The sequence below is a fragment of the Mya arenaria genome, chromosome 13, assembly GCF_026914265.1.
Source record: "Mya arenaria isolate MELC-2E11 chromosome 13, ASM2691426v1".
In the NCBI taxonomy this organism is placed as follows: Eukaryota; Metazoa; Mollusca; class Bivalvia; order Myida; family Myidae; genus Mya; species Mya arenaria.
The window spans coordinates 15,911,415-15,925,524 of NC_069134.1; the positions used below are offsets into that span (position 1 = coordinate 15,911,415).

Below are 14,110 nucleotides of genomic sequence, written 5' to 3' on the forward strand. Positions count from 1 at the left end.
AAACACAGTCAATAAAATTTACAGTTGTAGGTTACTTTAATATAGCCATTACCTTCCTTCAGCTGTTATGAACATACAGTTATATCTAATATCAGTCAAAATCTACAATGATGATAACACAACATATATACACTACTTAGCACAAAAGTACTTGCATAAAAACACAATGTCTTAACATGGTTTTCAATAATACAAAGAACAAACAATAAAATTTTAATGGTGATAGAAATATGCTTGCACGTGGGTGTATTGTGAATCATAAACTGTTTCCATTTCATGGACAACAATGTGGCTATAAAACATCGGAACTTCAGAAGTAAATAACAAGTTTGGTGCATTTTGAAGTGGATATTAAATTTTGTAAGTTTTTTTTTTTCAAAATTTTATATAAAACAATGTATTATGATATTAAGAGTTGAAGATTGTTGGCTTTTTCATCAAATATATTATAAATTTTACAGAAAACCTTCTAGTAAATAGAGAACAAACACTCGTTTGAGCCAAATAAAGCCACTTCGTGAAACAAAATAGTGCTGAAAATAACCATGAGTATTTTGCCCTATACAAATATTGAAGTGAAAAAAGAGGACATGTAAGAGATCAAGAGAGATAATGAGAGATCGAAGGGAGATAATGAGATGGGGAAAACACGACACAGTCACACTGTACAATCTGGCAGCCTCCACTGGTTGTTGGGTTCGGGCGGGGAAGCTGGTGCTTTTTATGACAGTCATGGCGACCAAATACTCACAAACTGAATTTCACTCTGAATGCCGGGTACAAATATTTCAGTTTAAAAATATTGAAATCTTGGTTTTTCAAATGATTCTTTAAATGTTTAAAAAAAAAATCCAATAAATACAATGTGCATCATAGCGAAAAAAAAATTATCAGTCATAATAAAGGAACCCGCTATTCGGCTGTCACAGGGAATGGTTTCAGAGTTGTGAACATGTTGGAGCACCAGCCCCCGTCCCGAGAATGAAAAACATTTAAACTACACATCTATGGCAGTGTGAGATATATTAACCATCTTTTCTTGCATAATCAAGTAAATGTACATGGAAAACATAGACACAATAATGACAATATAATCTGGTGAAAAATATACATAACAATAGATAAATAAGTCTTTAATATTGTATAAAAAGGATAGAATATAAATATTATGTTTGATAAATTATTTAAATAGTTATTTTACAGTTTTAAATAAATACATTATCACAAGAGACGACATAAAAGCATACACATAAGTGCTTCATATTAAAATAAAGGAGACCATACAATGGACGGAATAACAAATTATTTGTATATTTCTGAAAACTGAAATTTTAAATCTCTGAATAAAATTATAGTCACAACAATTTATAGTCACAACAGTATGTGTAAAGATTACAATCACTGCAAAGTATCAAACTCTAACACAACTACTATGAAATGTTTTAATTTAGCTGTTAAAAGCTCAAATCTGAATCCTTCTATTAAGATAGAAACTTAAACACACACGCGTTTTACAATATAAAGCAAGATTGGTGTAAATCTCAAAAAAAATCTGAACACATTTATTTCAATATGCAAAATATTTCTTGAACAAATGTTTTACAAAAACAGATATGGCAACTGAACTGGGGAAAATGCAAAATTTGAACACTTGGTCAAAAACATTTTAGAATTATCTAATGGGGAATGGTTTTGATTAATGAAGCAGATTTTTGTGTATTGCAAACTTTGAAGCACCAAACAGATCCAAAGTAATATGAGAATATGAAATTAACAAACTTTAGAAACAAGTAAGTCTCAAAATGCATATATGTGTGAACTTTTGATTTTATGAATATTCAAAAGACCATGAATCATTTTCAAAAAACAAACACTTAACCTTACTTTATTATTTTAGGTAAAAGAATTTGATTTCTTGAAATGATACACCAGAAAACTGTTTTGACAGGCCTGACTGAGTTCATAGCTGATACTCATTAAAGTAAATGCATATGCCATAAAAATTGTCGGCATTGATCTACATACTTTCAGTCTACACAATAATAATGTGAAACGACCGAAAAGGTTTTGTATAAAAAGTATGCTTATACTGCAACAAAAAGAATCAAAAAGCTTAAGACACTCCCTGAGCTAGCTCAAGCAAGGCAAGAGCTGATACCCACTTATCTGTAGCCTCCTTTTTAAAGGGCCTGTGCCCAGATTTACAGAATGTCTTGGACGGAGACACCACAGGTTTTGGTGGACGCTCGGTGGCCATTGCACTAGAGGTTGTGTTGGAGTTTCCGGTCACTGTGAGGTTTAAAGCTGTTAAAGGCGCCGGCATGGGCGATGGAACAGACGATGTGTACTGGTTTGGTGGGGTTACGATTGACGGAAATGACGTGGTGGAAGGCACTGATGACGTCATTGATGATGCATACGACAATGAGGACGAAAATGACGAAGCGGACGATATGTTGGCGGCAGTTCGATGTGTGATCAGGGGCATGGGAACGTCCTCGGGCTCGTTGCGCGGCGTCACCTCGATGTGTTGCACGTGCACAATAGAAGTTGCCGGCGGAAGTAAGGACGACTCGCGTTTCAGTTTCTTTTCTGGCTGTGTTGGCGCTACGGCATCGAGTTCATCACGCTGCATGCAGTGTCTGTGGAACAGGCAAGTAAAAAATCAGATACAACAAGACAGTCATATAATTGAAAAAAGCTTCACTATATAAATATCAACATGTCTTATTATATGCTCTCTCTCGTGGTTAATATGGATTCATCGGTAAAATAAAAATGATATTTCACTGTTTCAAATAGTGAAATAATACATTGATATTTTCACTGCTTTGAAATTTCAACCCGCTCTCACTTTCAAATCAAATGACATGTCGGCGCGCACGGGACTGAGACGAGATCAACAACGTCATTTCCAAAAGGACGTTACGTTTTAGCGCGCTTTTCTGAAAATCTACAGTTGTCATTTAATATCCTTGTAAGGCATATAATAAACATTAAAAAATTGTTTGTCTAAGTGTAAGATCGCAATATACCGTATATCATCTTGTGATCACCAAACGGAAATACGTCACGAGTGAAATATAGCTTTTGGTGCTCACTGGTGAAATAAACTACGATCTTGCACTGAAACGAACAGTTATCGTCTTATGTTGTATCAGTCAGTAATAAGACAACAAGAAGCCACACCGCTGTCGAATTTTACATGTATTCAAGTTTTCGATCTAAGAACAGTTTGGCGGTGTACCTGGTGAGCCACTCGGACACGGACTGGTTGGTAGAGGCCTTTATAGCTCCCATCCGCGACTTGAGCTGCTCCTGGGTAGAGACGCGCCGCAGGCTGGCGTACGGGTGGTCCGTGCAGTGACGATTCGCGTGCGTGAACTGGCTGTCGCATCCTATACGGGGAGAAAACGCATGAGGTTATGATATGTCGTGTAAATGTATGGTACAATAAGATAATTATAATGATATGAAGGAAATTAAAGAGCTTAAAATATACTTTCAGATTCACTGGAGTGCAAATAGAGTATTATCATGCCTATGCGTGGGCATTTTTATGTTCAATACACAATGCAAAGCATTTAGGATAATGCGTTCGTGCGAAATTGGTGTAATTTGGAGAACTGGTCTTGTTATCATGGAAAATATAAAGAGAAGTGTTTATATTTTAAGTACATCCTGGTTGCCTTTTTCCAAGTTTATACCTGTCAGATAATATATGTTGAAACACGTAGTAAACTTTTTTTATCGCATGGCTTAATTCACTGTCTTCATTGCGGAAGAAAATTGTGATCGTTATAAATACTACAAACTTTTTGGGAGAGTCACTCCTCATTTAGCCCACAAAGATACGAGTATTTAAACCCGTAGTAGAATCTCATCCAATCCCAAACGGTTTCAGGTAGCCGGGGTTTAAATAACGCACAGTTAACCAGTATCGAAACTATAACGAATCTGTTTTGAGATTTGATTTTCCCTATAATTCATATTTCAAGTGCCACATAAATATATAACCCCTCTAATATATTACAAAGAAAGTCACTGGTAAGTATGTGGCGAATACCATAGACTAATTCAAACGAAATTGCTTTAGTCGTTTAAGGATTAAATACTTTTAAAACTCCCTTGATGTGAACAACAAGATAATACATGATCAAGGAAACGGCAGTTTTAATGAAAGATTATGAGCGTCTTATTGCAGATTAAGATAACATTGATAACTTCCTTATAGTTTTTAAAATATGCTTAAGCGGATTTCTCCAATTAACTGGTAGAAAATGAAACAGAAAATGAAAAGTACAAGATAATTCAATAATAATGTCATTGAGGTAATTGTACCCATATTATGAAAGTATGGGACTTGAATAAGTCTAAGCGACCAAATATATCTTCTACAACACATAGAGCGGTGTATAGTGCAGTTCATAAAACTGCTTTACTAATTAATCATTTATTCTATTAACAACAACACCACAGAGACGACTGTAGCTTAATTAAGGTAGTTCCGATGTGCATTGTAAATACCTATCACACAAAGGTTGTGCATAATCGTTAATGACTACACTAACTATTATGGTCAGTGGCAATCAGGGGTTATCATAATATAGTGACCCACCTTCTATGGAGCACGCGAAAGGCTTCTCCCCCGTGTGTAGACGCTGGTGGGTCTTGAGCTGCCCGCTCTGACAGAACGACTTGCAGCACCCCGGAAAGTCGCACAAGTACGGACGTTCACCTGAAACAGCAACGTCAACCGTGAGCCAATAACGTCGCAGTGTCCGGTTAATATCCGGTTTATATTGTTTCCTTTAAGCCCATAGTCAGTAAACACCAACCTTTTATACTATATAATTGTTATATTGAATTCGATACCGAAACAATGTTTTCCGTTCGTATTATTTTGTTTCACCAGAGAAGGAAAAACATGTTATTAAGTTATTGTCGTATTTATTTAAACTAAAACCTACATCTCAAGCTCCGAAGTGTTTCTCTGATTTACCCCCAATGGCAAACATAGCTGATATTTTGTTATATGTAAGTTATGATAAATTGCAACTAAGGAAATCATTCTTGGTGACGGCAAAATATTTATAAAGAAACAATGCACAGTAAGCACTGGGATTTGCGCTATGTTTTGACGGCAACTAGTTTGTTCGATACATTCAACGGACTTGGATTAAACCTCGCTCGTATACCCAGATACTTAAAACACCGTGGGATATATTTAAATCGAATTTCGATTTAAGCAAACAAAGAGTCGTGCGCATGTCCGAGCCCGTCAAGACAGATACGGCTGGTTGGGCTTTAAAAGGTTAACTCGTTTGAAATGCAAATAAATTGTACAATAGCGCCTATGAACAGTTGCTAGGTACGCTCTCCCTGACCCATTTAAAGGTCTGGTATTGGCTTTAACCTATGAATTATCTATGAAATGAGTCAATATTGTATAGATCAATTTAAATCCAGTCATCGTTGACGGCAAACATGACTCGACGAGCGATACACGAGATCGCGTAGTCCGATAACCAAAGCGTAAAACACAGACAGCCTTTGTCCCTATGCTAAACAATAGATGTATTTTATTTTTAAACAATAAAGAGATAATATTAACTACAGTTCGTCGGGGACAAAGGGTTAAAGTCGGAGCAAATGAACAATTAAAGCACAAAAGAGTCCTGGGTTACCATGAGGACCAAGTAAACATTTATTGTGTAAATATTTTAAATATGATAACCGTTAGTCAAAGTCCAGTCAGTGCACTTAAATACCCGTTATGAATCATATAGATTTAAATGATATAGGTTAAATTATTACAATGAATGTAAACACTATTGATTTGACAAGATGGGACAGTGAACTTTTAGTGCGAATGTAATTGAGTCTTTGTCTTAATAATTTGTACTTTTACACCCTCGATTAATTGACCTTCCTGAGAGAAAATGACATCATATTTCTCTTAATGCTAACAACTGTTGGTTTCTTTTTTTAATCCGAACAACTTTGGACGTTTTTCCTACATTTGGTCTTTGCATGTTGCACGTGTAAATGTCATACAACTAATTTCTTTAGTCAGTACTTGTACTTTTACACGTGTATAATTTATACAATTGAAAAACTCTAAAGGTTACCATATTGTTTCAAAGTATCTAAGTGGCTGTTAACTTAACTATTTTGAATATTAAATGAGGTTTATTTTGGTGAGTAACTGCACGTACAACTAATTAACAATTTATAGCCACGTATTTTATAGTAAACCGTATTCTTTACAATTACATCTGGGTAGATGTACATGATGTACTCTATGTGATTTAAACTCATACCCGTGTGTGTCCGCATGTGTGCTTGCAACGATTTTTCTCTCGGAAACACTCTGGAACATATCCGACATCTAATGCTGTTAGTTGAGAGAGCACCTTCCAAAATCAATGATGAAATTTTCTCAGCCCTTGGCCTCCCACGCTTATTATGGTCCCTTATTACACCTGTCGGCTCCCCTTCTAACGAATCAGCTTCCTGTGAACTTGTTGATGATGATCGGGGGCTAAACGCAACCCGAGAGTGGCCGTCGGCCCAATTCCAAGGATACATCGAATAATACATGTGTTCTTCCTTGATCATTTAACTGTCCAAATGAATACACGACAGCGTGATAATATTTACATTGGGAATTTACCCGTCAAGCCTATACATGTACATGGATCTATTTTTAGATGGGAAATTCTCTGTAACAGGTGCTCGTTCTGCTAAATATAGCAAACTGCGTGTTGATAGTTTTGGACTGTGCGGAAGAAACCTCCAAATAAAATGAATGAATAGCGCTTGATATAAGTTATTTAATGCGCCTTACAATGCATTTTAATTCCTTGAATCCTTAATACCGCAGAACGAAGATATTTTGCTTGAAGGTCATGGGCATTTCCCGCCAGTTACCCGTATTTGGTCAATGAAAATGTTCATTCGGATTAATTCGGACTAGTAAAACTTTCACAACAAACTCAAAAGTATTCCGCATGACAAGGTCACGTGCTGGTTCCATACCATCGCAAAACAGTGACTCCATATTGGTACGACTAAAATTGTAAGGCCGTAAGATCCATTGACATCCTCTAAAAGAGAGGAACAATGGACGCAATATACGGCATAAACGTTAAAAACAAGTTTGACCTTTTTTGTGATGAGGATGTTGATCCTCTAGACATTCTTGCTCAGGCTGAAAATGCGAAGAAAACTGACCAGGACAAGAAGAAAAAGGATGACAAGGCTAAGAAAAATAAAGCTGCCAAAAAACAGGTTCTCAAGCAAGAGAACAAGAACAAACTGAACGAAGAAATAAAGCCGGAAAAAGAAGGTAATGTTTTCTACAATGTCGTATTTTTTTCGTTAATATTCTTTGCAATTATGTTGTTGACATTGAAATTTCAGGAGTGGTGTGCACGTGTTCTGCAATTCCATGCTTCCATGAACGATTTTGACTATCCTCAACTACAGCATTATTTTCTTATGATTGCCAATTTGATTAGAAATAAGTGCTTATGGTTGCTTTCGAATTATTACAGGTGACAAGCTCGAAACCGAATTAGAATATTAAATGATAAAAACACAGATTGACACATTGAATACTTGCTTGCTGGTGACTGCTAACGTTCTATTTCATTTTTATCAATGTTCGAACCTGACTTCTTTAGAGAAAGTCAGCACTGCACCACGATTGAACGACAGACCTCGCACGGGCGGCAGACCGAACAGGGAACCAAGAGAACCCAGAGAAGATAACCGCCCTCCGAGACGGCGAGAGGAAAATGCCAACCAAAACACGTAATGATCAAATAAATATGAAAAATATCAACAATTGCTGTTAAACTATGAAATGTTATATTTATTTTACTGTTATACTGTTAACTTACTGCAACATGGTATTGGTCACGCTTCTTGGTACGCGAGTGGGCTCATGTTTGGCTCCGTAACCACCAACCAAACCAAAAAGCATCTATGCCTACTGTTGGCTAGCTAAAGAACTTCAGCGAACGCCGTATCCAAACCCTACCAGAATTCGTGACATTTTTATGTCGCGCTGTTATTTCACTTGTATGCATTGTACAGACAAAATAGCTGTATCCTTAGGTAAATGAAGTAAAATGTAGAACTTCACAAACTCATTTTCAAAACCAAAAAACGCTTTAAAGATAGTTGATTTAGCATTTTAATAAATCCTATTACAAGCATTCCTTATCTAGGTCATAGTTGTGTTCAAATTTAATCACGTGACACCAAGATTTTCAGAAAATACCCATGTGACCGAGTGTTTATTTTGCTGTTATTTTATTCATTGCATTGCATCATCACACTCAATTGATTCTGGTTGACTTTACTATGGGGGTTACGCCATAACTTTAATGTGTTGTAAACATCAAAAAAATAAATATCAACATTAAAGTTATGGAAGCCAGAACTAACTGTTGGCTTATTGACCAAGTACTACTTGTAATTAGTGGTGTTTTTTTCTTGTTGGGAATGTATTTCTTTTTTTGTGCACATACTTTTGCATCATCCTAAAAGTTATGTTCTAATTTAATGAGGCAAAATGCATTCTCAACGAGAACTTAACCCGATGCAAAATCATAAAATGTATAAGTTTAAAATCATAATTACAGGGAAAGGAGTGAAAGGGTATCTTCAGGCTTCCAGAGACCAGAACGAACCGAAGGTGGAGGATTTGCTCAGCGAGATGACGGACCAAGAGACGGATTTGGACGTGGCATGAGAGGCGGACGTGGCCGAGGGACTCGTGGTGGAAGAGGTCGCGGGGGATTTGGAGGCAAACGGGAATTTGAACGACACAGTGGAAGTGATAGGACGTAAGTGTGGAAATAATATTACTGATGAATGTTGACAGTTAATGCAAGTTTTTGTTTCGAGTTAGTTCCTATAGCAGTATTGCCAAATTTCGGTTTCATCATCAAATTTATTTATTTTCATAATTACTTGAACTGAGAGTAAAAATACCAGTAGTCCACCTCATTCTTTATGGGGATTATAAATGAAACTGCAGCAGCAAACTGAAAACTCATTGTGTATTTGATCAGGAATTATTTTCATCTTTTTATCATTATTTGTCTATATATATAACAGCTCTTGATTGGTTGATATTGCTTCAATATATAAAAACCTACTTTAAAAGAAATGTTTTCTTTGGTATGCTACAGCAGTGGTGTTAAACCTACCGAAAAACGGGAAGGCAGTGGTTCGCATAACTGGGGAACTGTGAAGGATGACATTGAGTAAGTACAGAGTCATTATTGCAGCCATGTACTCCTTCAAAAGTTCATGTGTGGGTTTTATTGTTTTACTAACAGTTTATCAGGAAATCCAGTCATATCATTGGATTATTCTAAATTTAGTTGGAGAGCAGATGATCAGGTTTTATATGCTCTGAACCATCTTGAAAATATTTTTGTTTTGAATGCAAGAAAAAATGGATATTTATTTCTTGCAGCCAGCCACCAAAGGTGGATTATTGGAGGGATCCAAAGTATGTGAACTCCATCATAGGAGCCCAGTTTCTCAAGAGAAACTGGATCATTGAAATATTACTTGCCTTATTATTTAAATGAATACTTAACAAGCCTTTCAGATTTTCTCAATAGAATTCCCTGGAAGAAAAATGCTCTTCTAGCTTCTTTTGACGTTTGATATAGAAATATTCATAATTGGATACAAAGAGGCAGTGTGTAGGCCTTGTTTTGTTCCCTTGAGTGGCCATGCTCCTGTGATGTGCATTCAGTGGCAATTTTCATTGTACTAAGCTACATATTTGATCTTCAGCTATCAGTTAGTAGTAATTTTGTATGTAAACGCATTGCCATTGTATTGCTTATTCATTTCTTCATTTAGCAGTGTTGCCTGTTGGTCGATTGTGTCTGTCTTGCATGCCAGCTTCATTTATGAATTATATGATAAATGTGACAATGTTGGTGTTCCAATGACTGATAATGATCTATCGGGAATGCCAAAACCAACATCTATCAAGAGATTTTGTTAATTGATTATTTAAGTATTGACATTATGTACAACAAAAATCAGATTTGTTAGAAAACAAATTTCCGTCAAACTTCTCACAAAGTTTGTTTCATTGTAAATTCAGTAATGTACTAAATCAATATTAGATGAACATAAATAAGGATACTGACAAGTTCATTTTAATAAATCAATGGTACAAAGTAACCAAACAAAAAAGGTATATAATGTCGACCAATTAGTAGTTGTTGAATAATGCAGTGAGTGAAGTGTTAGTGCAACTTGACAAGCACAAAAATTATCTTATTAATCCATCACCAATCTCTGTTCATTCATAGTAATCCATCACCAATCTCCGTTCATTCATAGTAATATTGTTTGATTCCCAGTATTAAATTGTCATAAATGATTTACACTGTTGAAATGAGTTTCTAAATTTGTGTTATGATATCCAAGATGGTTAACAATTTCTAGTGCTACAATGTATAGTACTTATTTTTGAATTTCTTTTAGCATGTTGATGGATTCTTTATGGGGTAGATTTTCACCTTTTAAATGTAGAATGTTCCGTCATGTTGCATGCACTTGATATCTATGAAAGAAGAGTTCCTTGACATCTCTAATGCTTGATGGTAACAATGATGTCATGATAATCATCATTGCTTCTTTAAAATGTTGTTTTATACTGAAGTGTATGGCAAGCTGATTTAGACTCTCATGTGATAGTTTGAACTGCAGAAAAAGTTGCTATTATTGTAAATTACTTCTTTAAGCTCATCATTGATTATTTTTACTATAAAAATCGTTTGAAAGGTCTTCAGAAGCATCTTTACATACTCCTTGAAGAATTATTAAATGTAAATACTTTGGGCTTCATCATAGTCAGACTAAGAGGTATTCTTGGTATTATATTGATGCGGATAGTTGCAAAATGACTGACTGGATTCGTTTGTTTTCAGGGAACAGATGAAGGATACTACACAGGAAGAGCCCCAGGAATGGAACCCACAGGCTGAGGATACCGAAAACAAGGACCCCAAGTAAGGATGCCTTCTTCTGTTATTTATAATATTAGTATTTGCTCCAGGTTTGACAAAGGGCATGGTATTCTTTTCCCGAAATGGGCACATAGAAGATTATTAATACCAGTGTTGTTAAATGCAAGGGCAAACTGGTTTGTTAGTCAGCTCAAAGGTTTTTTTTACTTTTGTTGTTGTTTGAATATGCTGGCATTTAAAATCTAAATGACATTTTAAAAATCACTGTCCTTGATGAAAAATCTAAAACCAGTTTTATTATGAAAAATTCACAAAGAAGCTGTAAAATGTTTGTCACTATCAGTGATGTTTTCGACTTGAGTAGCACCAAATAGTCATTGTTAACAAATAGCGTGCCTGGTTTAAACAATACAAGCACCTATTGTTTCTTTAATTTTAAAGAGCTTAACAGCATTTGTGATCATTTGATGAGGGTGTTCTATGGACATTCAGATTGGTGTTCAATAGCTCTGCCCTATTACTTGGCGTCCGTTGTGTTGGCTAAACCTTGAGGAGATAATATCTTTAGAGTTAAGTATTTATCACCAATCCTGTTGACAGTGTTTGTGGGCATGTTTTTGTCAAGTTTGATCATCATGGGTTATATTGCATCAGTAAAGCCAGAGCAATGCCCCCTTGTGCGTTAAAAAGATAGTGCTTTGTCTTGTGCAGACAATAACATGTATTTGGGGGCATAATATCCTGGTCAAATTTGATTTGAGTGTTAAACTGTCCCTTTCATTCTAATTAACTACAGAGTTTGCCCATTTTACATTTATACTTCAGTTCATAATAAATGGTTTGACTATGATGGGAACTCCAGGCGACTGGTCCAGTTCCGTTGAATTCTAGATTCACTATATTGACATGTATATGTTTCCATCCAAATGTTTTCCTTTGTGTTCAGCGAGAGCACAGAATCTGCCAATCCAGAGGAAGGTGAGGCTGAGGATGATGAAGCAAAACAAATGACCCTTGAGGAATGGAAGAAGTTGAATGAAACTAGACGTGTGAAATCCGAATTCAAACTGAGAAAGGCAAACGAGGGTGCGGATATGTCGCAGTGGAAGGGCGCCCAGGTGTACAAGAAGAAGCCTGGTGCAGATAGCGATGAGGATGAGGAGGAGGAAACTGACGAGGATGATGATGATGTGAGTGCAAACATAAACAATCTCTTAGACCATCCGTTGAAGTAAAACAGTTTAGTATAATTTGGCTTTTTCATAGCTCCTCTGCCCTCTGTGTCAGCTTGCAATTTAAAAGATGCTGATATTTAACTTTTTTTCTTTGTAATTTTCTTTAACTGTATTCGTTTTGAAGGTTTTAATCGACTCAAGTCATCTGACCAAAAAATGAAAATGCTTATTGTTTTGTAACTTTGATCAGGAGGATGAGCTCCGCAATAAGAAGTTGCTGAATGAGATCAAGATCACCTTCAATGACTCGCCAAGAAGAGGTAGAGGCGCGCGCAGACCAAGAGGTCCACGCGGTGGTCGGATTGGTGGTGGTCGTGGGGACCGACGGCCCAATGCCGCACCCAAGTTCGATGATGAGAACGACTTTCCGTCGCTCATCAAGTCTACTGCATAGGACTTGAAAAGCCAGTGCTACAGGCTTATTAAAACCTATAAAATTAGGCTGCGTTTTGGTATCTCCAAGAACTCTGAAATCATGGTTTTTAAGTTCATTTTGCTTACTATCCATTTTGTACATTGAGTACATGTTTTTCTCACGTTTTCCATTTTGTACTAGTTTTAAGTTGGTTAACATGTGTATTCTGGTGTGAAGTGCTTTCAAAGACAACAGTGCTGTGTTGGCCGCAGATCTCTTGTTGACAGTTGGACTCCTTTTCGCCTAGTATTCCGCAGCGGACAGACAGTTCAGATCCAAAAGCTATCACAGAAGCCATTGGTAAAACCCTTCGGACTTCACTCATCTCGAAAACATTAATTCTAATGATTTGGTACTTTTTAGTAGTATTTTCCAAGTTTGTACAACTTATATCATAGTGCTGAATATTAATGTGCTAATTGTATATGTTCACTTGGCAAGCTGCCCCTATTTATATACCTCATGGTCATATGTGTGTACAATGCATGTCTGTGGTATGGTCATTGGTGGCATTGACAGTAAGTTCATTTTGTTTATTTAACCATCATCATAAACCATGATGTGAGATATTCAGCGCCAATAATTTTGTTATTTAATAATACAGATAAAAACACAAAAACATTGATTTAGTGTTGTTTATTATGATTAGGCGTAGCTTTGTGTATGCTTCAAACTGAAAAAAAATAGCAATGGTTGCTATTAGTTTTAACTTGAAAATGTATGCTCTACAAGAAAAATGGATCAACACTGCAAAACTCAATAATGCCAATGCCTATCCATCACTTTCGAGCCATGAGAGGTTGTCGATTACCTACAAACTGGCTGCTATTCTTTTATAAGAAAGTTAAGGACCTAGTAAAGAAAATGAGATCTCAATTGGTATATGAAGTCATTGATTATGTTCATGTAAATTGAGCATATGCAATTTTGTTATAAGAATTTGGAAACAATTTGAATGAAATATTGAACCGCATGGACGAACCAATTGTTTGTGATCTAACGAAATGGAACTTGTTCATGAGAGGGGGTATAGTCATTTTTATCTTCGAGAGAAACCACAAAAAACTAATGAAATTGACTAGATTGAGTAATACGATTTGCCCATTTCAACAAAACTGGTAGCTAAATAAGTAAAAAAAACTACTAGCAGGATAGTCGCTCAATCCTCGTGAGCAGTAAACAGAGACAGTATTTTCTAGAATGCTTTATAGCGACTTCCATCCCATCTGAAACAGTCTGCAAGACACTTAATTCTCTAATAACTGCATTATAAACTTCCAATTTGGCAATTTGGTCCAATCATATCTTGTTCTCTATGCCATAGTGGAAGAATATGCTAGTATTGCTCAAGTCGTCCATAGCTGCAAAAGAATAACCATCGATCACTTCCTATACGTCAATTGGATCTCAAGAAAACAAAGCAATGCTTTTAGATTTTCTGAAAC

At 36.1% G+C, this 14,110-nt stretch overlaps 2 protein-coding genes across 5 annotated transcripts; one reads left to right on the plus strand and one right to left on the minus strand.

Moving 5' to 3' along the window:
* Positions 1–351: 351 nt before the first annotated feature.
* On the minus strand, positions 352–6,664 carry LOC128215523 (zinc finger protein 367-like). The gene is made up of 4 exons (XM_052922207.1): positions 6,324–6,664; positions 4,619–4,738; positions 3,248–3,398; positions 352–2,642 (listed from the first exon to the last, which is right to left on the minus strand). Exons 1-4 carry the CDS (start codon positions 6,619–6,621, stop codon positions 2,114–2,116), a joined length of 1,098 nt encoding a protein of 365 aa, XP_052778167.1. The 5' UTR covers positions 6,622–6,664; the 3' UTR covers positions 352–2,113.
* A 352-nt stretch (positions 6,665–7,016) lies between these two features.
* Positions 7,017–13,290, plus strand: LOC128215522 (plasminogen activator inhibitor 1 RNA-binding protein-like). Of its 4 annotated transcripts, none has more exons than XM_052922204.1 (8): positions 7,017–7,351; positions 7,689–7,818; positions 8,655–8,858; positions 9,210–9,281; positions 9,497–9,532; positions 10,977–11,057; positions 11,962–12,205; positions 12,441–13,290. In XM_052922204.1, exons 1-8 carry the CDS (start codon positions 7,126–7,128, stop codon positions 12,642–12,644), a joined length of 1,197 nt encoding a protein of 398 aa, XP_052778164.1. In that variant the 5' UTR covers positions 7,017–7,125; the 3' UTR covers positions 12,645–13,290. The 4 variants fall into 4 exon arrangements, with proteins under 4 accessions (XP_052778164.1, XP_052778163.1, XP_052778165.1 ...); XM_052922203.1 differs by having other exon boundaries at positions 7,018–7,351; positions 9,207–9,281; XM_052922205.1 differs by lacking the exon at positions 9,497–9,532 and having other exon boundaries at positions 7,018–7,351; positions 9,207–9,281.
* Positions 13,291–14,110: the final 820 nt, after the last annotated feature.